General features: G+C 39.1%; 1 protein-coding gene across 1 annotated transcript in view; it reads right to left on the reverse strand.

Annotated features, from left to right (window-relative positions):
- The window catches only part of LOC110966808 (glucocorticoid receptor-like), an 86,571-nt gene that overhangs the window by 25,653 nt on the left and 43,875 nt on the right, over nucleotides 1-17,043 (reverse strand). The window contains 3 exon segments of the mRNA XM_051937728.1: nucleotides 5,670-5,814; nucleotides 8,159-8,431; nucleotides 12,294-12,410. Coding sequence (XP_051793688.1) covers nucleotides 5,670-5,814; nucleotides 8,159-8,431; nucleotides 12,294-12,410 — 535 coding nt within the window.

A 17,043-nucleotide genomic window follows, 5' to 3' on the forward strand; every position in this document is an offset into this window, starting at 1 on the left:
TATGATTTTAGTCCATTTTCGGACGACATACTAAACTATGGCGTTTTCCGGATCGTATCGCTTCAAAAAGTGGACCGGACTGGAGTTGAGGAAAACGTGGACCGGATCGCTCCAAAAAGAGGACCGGATGGTTTTGGACGACATACTAAACTATCACATTTTTGTGGCATTTTTGTGCAATGGACTCAACTATGGTTTTATGACATTTTTGGACGACATACTAAACTATGACATTTTTGTGACATTTTGGACGACATATTAAAACTATGACATTTTTGTGACATTTTGGACGACATACTAAACTATGACATTTTCGTTACACTTTTGGATGACATACTAAACGATGAAGTTTTTTGGGGTGCTCGTATAGCTCAATGGGTTAAGCAGGCAACCCATGTACAGGGGCTGGTCTCAGATGCAGCGGCCCGGGTTTGATTCATGTCTTCTCCCCCCTTTCCTGTCTGCCTTCACTACAACTACCCAAATAAAAAAACTGCCAGAAATGGCAGAAACAAAATATTAAAAAATAAACTACAAAGTTTTTCAGGTGCTTGTATAGCTCAACAGGTTAAGTGGGCAACCCATGTACAGGGGCTGGTCTCTGACGCAGCGGCCTGGGTTCAATTCTTGCTCGCAGCCCTTGCTGCATGTTTTCCCCCATTTCCTGTCTGCCTTCACTTCAACGATCCAAATAAAAAAAAAGCCGAAAATGGAAAGAACAAAATCTAAAAAAAAAACTATGAAGTTTTTGTGACTATTTTGGATGACATACTAAACTATGACGTTTTTGTGACATTTTGGATGACATACTAAAAATTTACGTTTTTGTGACATTTTTGGATGCCATACTAAACTATAACGTTGTTGTGACATTTTCGGACCACATACTAAACTATGACTTTTTTAGTGAATTTTCGGACGACATACTAAACTATGACGTTTTTGTCCATTTTCAGGCAAAAAATGACTTTCTTCATTTTCGGATGACATACTAAACTATGAAGTTTTTTGTCCATTTTCGGACGACATACTAAACTATGACGTTTTTGTGATATTTTGGACGACATACTAAACTATAATATTTTTGTACAACACACTAAACTATGACGTTTTGTCATATTTTGGACGACATACTAAACTATGAAGTTTTTGTGACAATTTTGGACGACATACTAAACTATAATATTTTTGTACAACACACTAAACTATGACGTTTTTGTCATATTTTGGACGACATACTAAACTATGAAGTTTTTGTGACAATTTTGGACGACATACTAAACTATGACATTTTTGTGGCATTTTGGACGACATACTCAACTATGACATTTTCGTTACACTTTTGGATGACATACTAAACGATGAAGTTTTTTTGGGGTGCTCGTATAGCTCAATGGGTTAAGCAGGCAACCCATGTACAGGGGCTGGTCTCAGATGCAGCGGCCCGGGTTCGATTCATGTCTTCTCCCCCCTTTCCTCTCTGCCTTCACTACAACTACCCAAATAAAAAAAAACTGCCAGAAATGGCAGAAACAAAATATTAAAAAATAAACTACAAAGTTTTTCAGGTGCTTGTATAGCTCAACAGGTTAAGTGGGCAACCCATGTACAGGGGCTGGTCTCTGACGCAGCGGCCTGGGTTCGATTCTTGCTCGCAGCCCTTGCTGCATGTTTTCCCCCATTTCCTGTCTGCCTTCACTACAACTATCCAAATTAAAAAAAAGCCGAAAATGGCAGAAACAAAATATAAAAAAAAAAACTATGAAGTTTTTGTGATTATTTTGGATGACATACTAAACTATGACGTTTTTGTGACATTTTGGATGACATACTAAAAATTTACGTTTTTGTGACATTTTTGGATGCCATACTAAACTATAACGTTGTTGTGACATTTTCGGACCACATACTAAACTATGACTTTTTTCACATTCTTGGACAACATGCTAAACTATGACGTTTTTGTGATATTTTGGACGACATACTAAACTATGGCGTTTTTGTGATGTTTTGGACGACATACAGTGCATCCGGAAAGTATTCACAGCGCGTTACCTTTTCCACATTTTGTTATGTTACAGTCTTATACCAAATCGGATTCAATTCATTTTTTCCCTTAAAATTCTACACACAACACCCCATAATGACAACATGAAAAAAGTTTTTTTGAGATTCTTGAAAATTTATTAAAAATAAAAAACTAAGAGACCACATGTACATAAGTATTCACAGCCTTTGCTTAATACTTTGTTGATGCACCTTTGGCAGCAATTACAGCCTCAAGTCTTTTTGAATATGATGCCACAAGCTTGGCACACCTATCTTTGGGCAGTTTTGCCCATTCCTCTTTGCAACACCTCTCAAGCTCCATCAAGTTGGATGGGGAGCGCCGGTGCACAGCCATTTTCAGATCTCTCCAGAGATGCTCAATTGGATTCAAGTCCGGGCTCTGGCTGGGCCACTCAAGGACATTCACAGAGTTGTCCTGAAGCCACTTCTTTGCTATCTTGGCTGTGTGCTTAGGGTCGTTGTCCTGCTGAAAGATGAACCGCCGCCCCAGTTTGAGGTCAAGAGCGCTCTGGAGCAGGTTTTCATCCAGGATGTCTCTGTACATTGCTGCATTCATCTTCCCCTCTATCTTGACTAGTTTCCCAGTTCCTGCTGCTGAAAAACATCCCCACAGCATGATGCTACCGCCACCATGCTTCACTGTAGGGATGGTATTGGCCTGGTGATGAGCAGTGCCTGGTTTCCTCCAAACAAAACGCCTAGCATTCACACCAAAGAGTTCAATCTTTGTCTCATCAGACCAGAGAATTTTTTTGCTGATGGTCTGAGAGTCCTTCAGGTGCCTTTTGGCAAACTCCAGGCGGGCTGCCATGTGCCTTTTACTAAGAAGTGGCTTCCGTCTGGCCACTCTACCAAACAGGCCTGATTTGTGGATTGCTGCAGAGATGGTTGTCCTTCTGGAAGGTTCTCCTCTCTCCACAGAGGAACGCTGGAGCTCTGACAAAGTGACCATGGGGTTCTTAGTCACCTCTCTGACTAAGGCCCTTCTCCCCCGATTGCTCAGTTTAGATGGCCGGCCGGCTCTAGGAAGAGTCCTGGTGGTTCCAAATGTCTTCCATTTACGGATGATGGAGGCCACCGTGCTCATTGGGACCTTCAAAGCAGCAGAAATTTTTCTGTACCCTTCCCCAGACTTGTGCCTCGTCACAATCCTGTTTCGGAGGTCTACAGACAATTCCTTTGACTTCATGCTTGGTTTATGCTCTGACATGCACTGCCAACTGTGGAACCTTATATAGACAGGTGTGTGCCTTTCCAAATCATGTCCAATCAACTGAATTTGCCACAGGTGGACTCCAATTAAGCAGTAGAAGCGTCTCAAGGATGATCAGTGGAAACAGGATGCACATGAGCTCAATTTAGAGCTTCATGGCAAAGGCTGTGAATACTTATGTACATGTAATTTCTTTGTTTTTTATTTTTAATAAATTTGCAAGACTCTCAAAAAACTTTTTTCATTTTGTCATTATGGGGTGTTATGTGTAGAATTTTAAGGGAAAAAAATAATTGAATCCGATTTGGAATAAGGCTGTAACATAACAAAATGTGGAAAAAGTGAAACGCTGTGAATACTTTCTGGATGCACTGTACTAAACTACTAGAAAAGCACTCCGAGAGCACAGTACTCCGCCAAGGCTCCTCAGTTGATGCATCACTCCCGACGGATGAAAGATATAATAAAAAAATAACCTTGTGCTGAGCATAGGCATGTGTTATACATGTGCATGTTATGTATGGATACTGAATCATGTGTAAATTACTCTTATAAAGGTCTGTTGATCAGTTCATCACTTTTGGAAAGGCTTTGTTTTGCTCGTGTTAAAATAACGGTTTCCTCAATGCTTTAATTTTGAAGGGCTTGCTCTGAGGTTTCAGGCATATGGGTTCTGTAAAGCGTCTTGAGACAATCTGATCTGTAACTGGCGCTACATAAATAATATTGAATTGAATTGAAGGCGTATTTTTTAATGTTACGGCCATATATGGTCACCATTCTAGAGGCACAGGAAGTGTTTATCTCAGAAGCGGTTTCTTGACATGACAAAGACGCTGCCAAAAAGTCAGAAAATTCACGTAAAAATGACAGAAAACGGTTCCACGCTGCTGCTGTCTAGCAAAGGATGTGCATAAACTTAGAAAAACCTAACTGCAATGGGGACAAGCCCTTACGGTGTTTCCTGAAGAATAGAGTGAAGTACAGAAAGGTGAATTTGTGTTCAAAATAAGGCTGATGGCTGAATGTAAATAAAGGCTTTGTGAAACATCAGGAGCTTCACCATTGTCTGGCTGGGATTTGCTCCATCATGTGACCTAAATATGTAGCGGGCGGTAGGAACTGATGGGACTCAGAAACATCCCCAGAGTTTAATAATTTGTTCCTTGTATCATTTCCAACTGATAAATCACAGTCAGTTTGCAGTAGGATCGCAATCGCAAATGTCATTGTCAGCAGGTAACTGACAAAGCGTTCACTTGTTTTCATGGTTACAGTGATGCCGTGCTAGCAGCAATATCTCACAATGGGAAATCCTTAACAAAACCGTGGATCAGACTATAAACCGCATCCCAGTGAGAATTTAATTAGGTGGTCCTTGTGTCATTTCTGACTTCCCCTGAAAATTTCATCCAAATCCATTTCGGTCTGTTTTTGAGTCACATTTCACACAGACAGACAGACAGATTCACAGACAAACGTATGCTGATTGTCACATAACTCCGCCGTTCTTTGGCGGAGTAAATATGTTGTAAACAAAACAGTGTTAATCTTCCGTAGCAATCTACAATGTTCAAAATAATACAAACAAATAAAAAGCATTGAATGAGAAGGTGTGTCCAAACTTTAGACTGGCAATGTACATATATAAACATTCTGATTCCTGATTTTCAAGACTGTGCTACAGTGAACTGACACATCTAGCCAGATTTTTCAAGCTAAGTGAAATGAACACGCTATTTATTTTTCTTCCTTCATTCTAAAGGAATAGTTCAACATTTTGGGATGCACATTTTTTGAGGGACATATGGAGTATGAAAGAAAATAAAAAGGAGGCGGCAGGTCATAATAAACTCTCGACGAATTTATAATTGAAAAATATGCTCTGTATTGGACTAACACTTAACAGAAGACACTCATTCTAAAGGATCTGAGACCTAGTTAGGCATTTATTTGCTGCCAATTTCTTGTTACTCATCAGCCGATGGAAAAACTGAATATTTGCCATGACAGTATTGTCTGATAAAATGACCTCGTCCATTTATCCAGGTGGCTTTGTAGCACGCTTTTTTCTTTTTCTCAATGTCTGCTTGTCTGTTTCTGAAGAAGAAATAAGCAGCAGGTGATTAGCTTAGGTTACTATGAAGGAGTAGACAGCGTATATGATTTTTCTGTCATCAAGAAGTAGCTCCAGCTAATATAATTTCTGCTGATGTATGGAAGAAAGAAAGAAAAAAAACTATTTTTTAGCCATCTTTATTGCCTCATGGCTCTAGTCCTATGCATAAGGCTCCAATCTGTACACTGAAATCTCTAGACTGACACCCTGAAATGAGCAAAAAATGTAAAACGAAATTGGCCGACAATAGCTGGCCTCGGTACACACTTGTTGATGACGAGATCGGGTGCAAAGCAGAGCATGCTACCGTTGCACTGCTCGTATGACCTCCAACCGAGGCTGAAAGACATGAGGAAGAGCCAGGAGCACTGCAGCAATGTCATCTGATCATCAAGGTGCAGGTTGCGGAAGCCTAGGAAGGTACAGATAAAGTCGGTCAGACAGGACAAACAGGCAGAAAGAAATTCATAAAAACATAATAATTATAGCAACCAAGTAAATAATACGATTCTGATGAAGAGATCATTACACAAGTGAATTAGGTGAATGTTCGACAAAGGAGTAATCGCACCATGATGTCTTCAAAAGAAAGCACGATTAAAGTGTTTTTGCAGCTTGGAAAATTAGGACTCTGTATTAGAGCGATGGCCTGCACTACAGATGCCACTTACCCATTCTGTTTTTAATTTTCATTTCACAGTGCAATATTTTCTTTTGCCGATTTCAGAGAGACACAAACACTGAACAAAAACAGAATAATTGCCCGATACATGATTAACACTGTGTTTTCAAAGTCAATGTTAGAAAAAACAGAAAAGGACAATCTAGTTAAGTCGATGTTCAAATTGAATTTAAATTGGAGTTCGCTCATTTCCACTTCGTCAGAATTGTAAAAGTAGAGCTGCACATGAAAAGTCCTTTCACATTACAGTTGCTTTAAACCAGATCTCGCTTACATAACAGCCCCCCAGTAATATTCCTCAGTATCAGTAAGCCAGCAGTGGACAATGCACGCAAAACAAGATGTGAAGCCAGATTTGCTTCTCATTATCACATACATAGAAATCAAGTAAAAACAACAATAAAAAATGTCTATGTTATGCTTCCATGGAAGAAATATGATTTAAATCTCCAAGCGAATACTTGGAGTGATTATCAAGTCATGTGCCTTCTTTCTCATGACAAGAAACCAGGTGTGGGTGCTTAAAATTCCAAAGTCTTTGTGTGTATATTTTTGTTTTTGTGGACTGGGAACTGGGTAGCCACCAAACCATGCAATTATATTTTGTCTTGACATTTATGGCTTGAAGTCAGGGTATTTTGACAACAGTAAAATGTAAGTATATCCCTTTATGAACTAAATTTCAAAGCTATTTGTCATGGCGTCTTGTCTTGATCCCCTTAGAAATAATGCATTCCAAAAAAAGGGCAAGGCCACTTGTTCCAATTTTAGCTTGCATGTAGTTCTGTATTTGCCTCTGTGGTACTGGTGCCATTAGCATGTCATTAAAAATATCAGGAAATGACAGGTTAGTGGAAAACCTGCACTTTGATTTACAGTCACCATAATTCCATTCCAAATACCATTCTGTTAATGTCACCCCCCTCCCGATTAAAGTACATATTCTGTCGGCACACAAAAATTATTGTATATAAGTAGCTGTTGAGACAGTGGTACATTTCCACATGGTAGCAGGGATTCACACAAAAGACCTTATGTTCAATGTAATACCAGTGCTATAAAAACTCCACATGCTATACTTCCTCCCCTCATGACATCCATACTCACAATGGAAAAAAAAAAGCAATGACCTGAATTTACTTGAGATTAAAAGTACAGTTTCCTCTCACTGTTGAAACATTTGCAATTACTTTAAGCATACTGTAAGGCCATTATATCTATGCACACTCAAAAAGATATTAGCCAGGGGCATGACCTTATCAAAGTCAAAGTACTTTGGAGAGGCTGTGTTCCTAAAGTGAATTGTTCTTTCATAGAACAGAATTACTCTTCTCCTCTATCTGTAATGTCAGATTCGCCAATTACAGAGGTCACACGTTTTGTCACATGAGCACAGAACATCTGCCAAGAGGAGAAATCTGACAAAAGAATCTGTCTTTGTACAGCCCAAAGTTAGACACATGGGTTACTTCCACAATGCATTAGCTAAGATGACTAGCTGGCTACAAGCCTAACCACACAATCTGATAAATGATGACCCTTATCTCTGGAACTGCTCTCTCTTGGCTTCCTGTTAACTGTATGATTCCACTCTATCAGCTAGAAGCCAAAGTCTAAATCTAAAGAGCCATATCAAAGTTACTCATCTGACAGCAGCAGAGTCTTAATAACCACTTCTGAGCTCTAGACTAAACACAGTGACATTCAGAATAATATAAGGTTCTGTTTCTTCATTGGAAAGGTCACACATTTTGCAAAATTTAACTTGCGGGCTGACAGGTAGCTCGGGGACAAAAAAGAAAGCTTTGTGATTGTGTATTACGTGCTAAGTTGGCAAACATTGCACCATACAACCAAGGAAATGTACCCTTTGTATCAAAAAATTACGCAACTTCCTTGACCAGCTGTAATAAAACCAACCAGTGACTGAAAGTGGGTGTTTTTGTTTGGCTTGATCCACTTAACTATTCATTATTCCCATTTTTTGAGCTTGAAAGCGACACACTACTTCAGCAGCAGTGTGCTTCTAAACCAAACTAAAAGGCAACATATGGTGAGGAGCTTCTGTTGTTACCTGGCAATGACTTGGCCCACTTGACTGCAGAGATGACCTGCTGACCCCCCAGCCTGTTGAGGGTGGTCATGAGCCGTGAGGAAGTGTCCGGCAGCGTGCCGTCATAGCCTGAGTAGATGATCTCTGGTTCGATGGCCTTGAGCACAGACAGCATTGTGGGCACAAGTTGAGGCATGCACCTGGGTATGACTGGAACAGGCATGTTGGTAAGGGGCTCTGCTGCCCCAGGGGGCCGTGGCACTTTCATCTTGACCATCTTCTTGTTTTTCCTCGCTGCAAAGTTCGACAGAGGGATGAAAAGGAAAAGGCAGAAGAAGAAAAAAACGTGAATTTCTTGGCGTACAGAAGGGGCTTTCTTCAATCGATTATAACTCTTTGAAACACTTCTATTACAACAGGAATAAGAATGAATTTGATCTGCAGTTGTGTTCTGCTCATAGATGCATTTACTGTAAAGTGCAAACATGGAGAAACAGTCTTACAGATACAAAATAATATTGAAAAGAAATACTTATTGATCCCCAAGGGGAAATTCTGTTGTTACCGTAGCAAGCAGATAAAGTGACCACCACAAATACAAATAAATAAGTAGAAATATCCAGTGAAATAAGGAAACATACTAAAGTACAAAATGTACAATCAAGTGTAAAATATTCTATGGGTGAAAATGTACTCAAATGCACTAAAGTGGAGATAATTGGGATCTAATTAAAACTAAAATCACTAGAACTTCACCAAAGACTAACTTCTGCATTGATATTGTGATCTTTTATTTACTTGAATTATTCGTTAATCACAAGATGTCAGAAAACTGTGAATGTCGGTCACAACTCCATCTAGTTCTTAGTTCATATTCAGTTAAACTATACATTGCCTACTTTATAACTGATTTCTTGATAGAGTGGCAGCTCTTTTGTATTTTCAGACCAATGTCCTTCATATAGAACTATGTCTATAATTAACATGCACATTTCCCACATTACTTAATTAAATGTACTTGGTTTTAATAATTCACTACAGAGTGAGACAAACCGTGAGGAAAATGCACAGGACCTTCATCATATAATGCATCCACAATCCTGCCCTGATGTGAAAGAAAGAGAAACATTCCCTGATTTAAATACAACCACTTCACTTCAGTATCTCGTCATGTGGTTGCTTACCGTAAAACTCCTCTCTTCCCCTAATATTTTATCATCGATGTAAAAATCAAAAGCACAACAGTAGCGGAAACAAACGAACTGAATTAATTAGCAAGAAGTCCAACCGAAAAGCACAGCCCTCCTTCCCTATCTCGCACTAAGGAAAATGATCCACATCTACAGCACAACTTTATGGGTTGCTCTGGTCCATCATGTTTCATTTAATTGAACTCTCGCTTCGGTGGAAGAAAAAAGAAATGGATGAAAGGCCATAACAAAATGAATTGGCAGTTACAAATTTGAAATGTTGTGCACTTTGAGCCTCATAACAAGAGGTCTGGAGAACCCAACATGTTGGTCTCTTCCTAGAAAACAGCCATATGCAGATTCTGCAAAACTATTCCATTTTAGATCTGTTCTTCAACACTGGATTAGTTTTTTTTTTTGTGTGTTTTTTTTTTGCAGTTTCTCTGCATCATTGCAACATCGGCTATGGCAAATTGCTGTGTTTTGCCCGCAATATATACATTATATGGGCGTCATTTTCACATTACCTCGACTAAATGTGTGGCCACTATGAAAAAAACATGTTTTTCCTACCTTCCTACCTTTTTATAATTTCCTCTCCTGGCGTTTCTATGGCAACTAAGAGCCTTTCTGCTGGGAGTCTGTCTGCTGATGCACCGACGTCCATCAAATCCCTCTCTCTGTCCTTCTGTCTCTTCTGCTGTCTGTATGTGAAACTACCTTCACCTATCTCTGACGCTCCACTTTCCACATGCAATCTCACTATGCACTGATTTGTACAAAGAACTGACAGCAATGTCACGGCTTTAAAGAGCTTTAGCTGAAAAAACACAATTAAAAAGTTCCAGTCACTCAAGCAGCTTTGCCTGTTGCTTCCCATGTCCGTCTTCATTAACCTTGGCAAGGCTTAACTGTTGCACTGTGTCCTGGACATTTAACTCCAGACATGGAGCCTGGTCAGAGATCAACAGGTAGTCCAAGGTTGCCGACTTGGACTTGGCAGTGAATTATGCATCGATGAGCATGTGTGAAGAGGTTTCCGATTCTGCATGGCCTACACACCCAAACCAAACAGCACAAAACACCTGCATGAGCAGACGATCAACACAGAAGCCTACTTGTACAAGAGACTTTACTCATGAGGAGATTGTCCATTTATAAACTGCTGCTGTATCGTTGTGGAATATCTGTGCAAGGCTTTCTCCAAGGAGACACATTTTCTACAGAGCTGTGGCACATCGCTCGACGTTGTGCTCGACTAGCGGCCATTTGATCACTTTCAATAGATTTCAAGGTCCTATTTTTTCTTTCCCAAACACGTCGTCAAATAGAAAATGAAGAGGATTTTAAAAGCCTGTAGGTGATATGTCTTCTCCGTCCATAACAAAGCACTGACTTGATTCAAACAAATTCCTATAAGCACAGAATGAATACATAAGAGGTAGAAGCTAAAAGCAGAGAGATGTTTTTAGATGAGAGAAATTTCTACAAGTATAGGGAATCAAAGAGGAATCTGTTGGAAACAGTATATTACAGTGCTTTTGTTTTCTAAAACTATATTTCTCTTGCTGCAATCTACAGTAATCTGTACTTTACATGCAATTTTAAATAATACATATTGTAGACTGTCTCCTGTTTCCACTTTTAACTCATCAGCAAGAAACCTCTAATATACAAAAACACAATAGAAATAAAATCATGGAGCACTTTCAAACATTAACTCTTTAAGACATCTAGAAACACAGATTACATTATACAATATATACAAAGTAAATGCTGTAAAAGGTCATTAAAACATGCTAGTATACACTGACATGTGCTACATTTTATTAATTGTGGCTGATGTTGCAGGTTGTGCGGAAACCAGAATTGCAGAATCAAAGCTTAACAGATGTGGATTCACTACAAATGAAAAGCAGTTCCACTCTTTTTTTTACCTTTGTTAACCGTTATGTCATCTCTTGTTGTACAGTTAATATGGAAACAAAAATTGTGTTTAGGACTTTTTCTGTTTTCCCTCTCAGTAAATAATTTAATTATTAGTAAATTAAAGTAATTAGAATCCCAAAAAAACGAAGTTTTTTTGTTTGCATTCTTTTTCATGAAAATAATCCCTTACTGCTTTAAAATACCTTAATGCAACTCTACACATTAAAATTGTAGAATGTGCATATGTATTGCAGCTCTAGCACACCAGCTCACCAACAACTCTGCTCAAAAACTGCAAAACACCTCAACACTACACAATGGAAAGCACTAATGCCAGAATTCAGCGATACTTGGTTGAACTGGAAACTGACATTGAAGAAAAAGAATCATAGAGCAAGTCTCACACTGCAAGTTGACAGAAACTCAAACTCTCTGTATTTCAGACTCATCAATCCACTGCACCATGGCACTGACTGCTTCTTCTGCTAATATGTCATGTAGCATTTAAAAAAAACACCATATACACAGGTTAGCAAGATAAAAAAAAAAACCTTGATATTTAGCAGAGCGTGTGTTTAAAATTTTCTGAATTGACTCATCTTGTGTGTGTAAATGTATACAATTACATACAAATTTAAGCGGTCAAATGCGAAGACAGAATGAAACTACTGTTGACTCACGTTTTCTCGCACAGCAATGTCGTAATAGGAGGTGTGTTTTTGCGTGTCATTTGGCAAACTCACTGTTTACATTTAAACGGAATGTGTTGGAGGTGTTATTTTTTTCCATTCGTCCTTTGCCCTCCGGACTATAACAATGTGGGTGAGGAAGGTGTGGGTGGAGTGATCCAATCAAATCAATGGAATCCCTACTGTAAATATATCCAGCCCACGTGTTTTCTTTTAGCTGGAAATAGACTGAAAGACCTAAAGATGCACTAACTGACTTTCTTTTTGTGACATTAAAGTCATTGGGCGAGTGCTTGGAGACTCTGAATGGAGCCCGGCCGGTATTTAAAGATGCGTCAGACTGTTTACCTTCCAAGTTCATTCCGGCTTGAAGACATTTCCTGAAGCGGCAGGCTGGACAGTTTTTCCTGCGGATCTTATCAATGATGCAGTCATTCCTCCCTGCGCACAGGTAGTTGTGCTGGCCTGTGAAAAAAATAAAGAAAGAAGAAGATAAGGGAGACATATTAGCCGGCTAAGAAGGTTTGAGGAGGATTATCCTGAGCAGTGTCTGTTCACACTAGCCACCTGTTGATTCTACAGTAAGCCTAACAAGCCTGTGGCATCCCACTGATGTTGACAGCTTCACTTCCTCAAAGCTGTGCTTAAGCTACATGGCATATTTCATAACCGTGCACAGAGCTTTTTTGAGCACAATAATCACACACAGTCTATATTGTCCACATTCCTATTGTGGCCCATGTACTCCATCCTAAATGGTCCACATCTGATTGCAGACCACGGATGCAAGCTGTGATTCGATTAATTTAATTTGATAAAGAAGCAGCAATAGATTTGTGGCCAGAGGGAGGAGATTGTGTGTGGGCTCCATCAACCATTTCAAGACAAAATGTTTACAAGCAATACAGTTCAGAGAAACAGATTCGACGATCAATTAAGTAGTTTGAGGTTTTAACCTTCTGAACCTCAGGCGGCTTCTTCTCTTTTTTTTTGTTGATCCTGGCACATTTTTACTCACTGTGGGCTCATTTTTCACAGCAGTAAAGTCCTGCACCTTTATAGAGACAGCACAATCATGGGTAGAAGTGGAGAGAACTTCTTCTGTGACTCCTTTACCGCGAACATTTTTAACTTGCGTCCAAATTTGTCTTCTATCTTCTCTACGTAAGAAAAACCTGCAGTTCAATCAAAAGTCTCTGAATGTTTGTCCACTGACTGTTGACTACAGCTGAGTCACTTAAAAGCTTCCTGACAAGGTGTACAGATTTTTTTGAGTGTTTTACAGAATCTGTTTATTGAGAACGGTTCACTTTTTAGCATTAATTTTGATGAAATATCACAATTCTGAGCTCACGTTTAGTTGTGTTTTGCTATGGAACAGTAAGTCACTGATGAGTAGTTGAAAGACCACTGGAAAGTTGAAAATTACATTACTGTTTTTGTATTTCCTGGCTCTGATAAATGGTTTAATTTTGGTCATATTTTAAATAAAACATGCTTTTCAAAACTGCTGACAGGCTTTGGGGTTCAGAGGGTTAAAGAAAAAGGCTGGCATAGAAATGGAGGTCCAGGGGACACAGAATTTAAGCTTCAGGTATACAGAAAAAATTCTTATTTCATTGTAGGGCTTTGGTCTTTTTGAGGGATTTGGTGACAATAACAAAAACATATCATCAGACTTATCCTCTGTGTTTTTCCTTATGAATTAATGCATTCAAAACAAGAAGGACGCAAAGAGGATCCAAACAATGCTACTGTAAGATAAAAATATTATTAATTATCTGAAATAATTTGCAGCTTTAAGTATAGCAGCCTCTAAGGCACACTCTGCTTTCCTGAACGTCTTGGATTGATTTGTACATGACTGCTATTCCAGCTAGTGATGCCGTTTTTAAATAGTTGGCCAGAAATTGTGCGTTTTATTATGCCACAGTCTTGGCCTTTCTTTGTTACTGATACCAGACTCTCTTAAACTGATTTAAATATGCCTCCTAAAGAGTCAGTTTCCCCAAGCTCGAAGAGGAGAGCACGACTGCAGAGAAATTCTACCTTTTTGCGTTCATATCGTCTCTTAAATACATAATAATAGAATGGTGTGCACCCTATTTCTGTGTATTTTATACAGGCTTGGTGCTGTAACTGTGCCGGAGCCGCCCACCTCCCTGTTGCAGGAGCTATATATTTTATAGAGCATGCTGGAAAATCTCTTTGACGTCATGTTACTATATCAGTTAAGCAGAATTGCCCTAGTCCACAGCACAACAGTGTTTTGCTTTTAGCACATACAGCACTCGTGTGACAGAGCCTGAGGAGTATCAAATCCTATTTATCCAGCATCGACACATTCTTCCGAGTTCAGAAGGAGACATAATGAACATAAGGGCCAAAATTAATAATGGGGTGGTGATGTCTCGTGCTGTAGAATCATGCTGACTATGGGTTATCTTTTTAAGTTTCACTATGACAGATGTTCTATGAAATCCAACGTACATGCTTACTAGAATCACTTCAGATGTTCTGTATGAGTCACTATGCAAAGAGAGAACTTTCCATCAGTACATGACATCACGTACCAACAGATCACAGGCGACAGTTTAAAAAAACAAAAAACAACAAAGAAAGGGCTTGTCACTAAAGCTCATCTTTCACTGGGGAAAAAAAAGATTGTTGGTGGTTTTCACCGCGTCCTTCAATTATCAGTCACTGCGAGCAGGACGTCAGCAGAATACAGTTATGAGAGATTTCCATGTTTTAGTTTCACAGGTGATACATCTGACTATCATATATTGTCAAGTACTAGACCACTAAACCCTAAAAGTACATTTACATTTAAGTGCCACCTTAAAAAAAAAAAAAAAAAAAAAGGTTTGGCTTGGTTTTTTTTCTAAACTTTCTGATTTGAGCTACATCATGGCTAAGGTTGAACTATTTTCAACTATTTTAGTTTGGTCTTTGCAACAGAAAAAACAATGTCTTAGTACAGTCCTATTTGAACTGCATTCCTCCACTGAAAAACACAAAGCTCAGAAGCATGTATTGTTAAAGAGCATATGTCCCTTCTGGCCCACTGAATTTGTAAATGACAGCAAACTCTGCCATGATCAGTTACAGCTGATTCGGAGCGGTCAGTTGAAAGGCCAGCTCCTTTGTCACTTTTGTTATAACAGCCTCACTTATTAAAGAGCAGATGTACACTTTAAGAAGTGTCAGGAACAGAGGACATAATATTGTTTCATGTTCTTGAAACACATCAGACTGGATATTGATCATATTAATACTTATTTTACATCTCACATTATCTAGTAAGCCATAATTTGTTTTCTACACACACTGAGCATACAAAATACAAAGACCTCATACAAAATCAACACTCTTTGAAAAAATGCCATTTTGGACCATAAACCCTGATCCACTGATCTGTGAAATAGTGTGTGTTTGATGCAGCTTTTTGAACTAAAGGACATTCAATAATACTGCTAGTGCTATAAAGTGGAATTTGAAAGTAATACGGTACAGTATGCAATTAATTCTATAATATAACTCCATTCTAGAGGTCTAACAGGAGCACATTATACTGTACACTGATATCATATAATTAATCCTAAAACATCCTGGTGGGGAGGGCATGTTATAACCAGCAGTGTTCAGCAAAGCCACAGAACTGAGAGCTTTTACTCTCTCTCTCCAGCACAGTTTGTTTACTACAAAGCAAGTTAGCCAGGCTTGTGTTCGCTGGCTCAACAAAACCTAACAACCTAACCAAAACCTAAACCCCAATCAGACATAGTGGGTATCACAGCAGTGATTATTAACTTCATTTGTTAACCCAACTCTGGGTTTGTTCCCATAGAAAGTTCAACACATTGTGTGACTCTTGTTTGGCACAAAATGGCCAACTTCATTCATGAAGAACTGGTTATAATAATAGAGAACTATAAATGATAAGAAAATGTGAGCGCTGTTGCCGCCAGTATTGCAAGAAAACAATGCTGGTGGAAGTTGGTGTCTTTATTTTACCTCTCAGTATGCTCTCAATGCAACAGTTCTCTTTCTAACACGACAGCTGCACATTACATGTCTGAAACTGTAAAGTTTTATTGATTTAAACTTCATACTCAACAAGTGCATTTAGGTCTGACACTGTATCATAATTAAGGATGCATGAAAGTGAAATGATTGAATATTGTGTGGGATAAATACAGATTAGTCCGTTTTTTGTAATTTGTGTTCCATTGGAATTAACTCAAGACCAAGCATGAAAACATTTGTATGCATTCTCTGCATCACCAGCTGAATCCATGTAGGTTACTGTGGCAACAAAATGCGTAAAGTCTGTGCTACTGTGACAGCACGGCTTCAATCAAGTGGCATCACGTGCAGGTTTGTAAATGTATTTCCTCAGCGGAGAATCTGTATCTCACATAGAGGATAGACAGGGAAAGAATTGGTGAAAGAATGGCACTTCTGAGCAAATTTAAATCACAAACTGACTAGAATCTCCTCCAGAGCAGGTTAGCAATGCAGAGGATTGTTCTATGGCACTCATCCAGGTTAGTTTCTGGTGAATACATCCATGCTTGTGTTGTATCTACTCTCAGATGTACGTCACTTTGGATAAAAGCACTTGCTAAATGAAATTGGAGAATTGTAGCAGAGCAGGTTATCATGGTGGATCTAACCAGGTTAAAAATAAGACACCTTCGAGGCAGTGAAAATTCTGGCTTTAGGCTCAGCATACATCGACAACTCTTTAATCTTGCTTCGGGGTACATCCTTCAGGTTATTTAAGGAAACCAGTAATGTTTGGTCGTGGTCAGCCCTGTTATTGCAGGACTGGAGGAGCTGCCCCCTGTGGAAACGCATGCCATCCCCATGAAGGTTCGGCTGCAGCAGGCTGGAGAGAGCTCAAAAAAAAAGAAAAAAAGAAAGAAAGACCGGCCAATGTAAGTTCTGCCAATACGCTAGCACAGATGCTTGCCAACCAGCCGATCAAGCTCGAACTATAAACAGGATAAACACCAAAATAAAACAGGATGCAACACATTTTAGTCATGTGATTAGCTGACCATCTGTGAGCTCCTGCTAAGGTCAGTCTGGA

Source organism: Acanthochromis polyacanthus, chromosome 17 (assembly GCF_021347895.1).
Source record: "Acanthochromis polyacanthus isolate Apoly-LR-REF ecotype Palm Island chromosome 17, KAUST_Apoly_ChrSc, whole genome shotgun sequence".
Lineage (NCBI taxonomy): Eukaryota > Metazoa > Chordata > Actinopteri > Pomacentridae > Acanthochromis > Acanthochromis polyacanthus.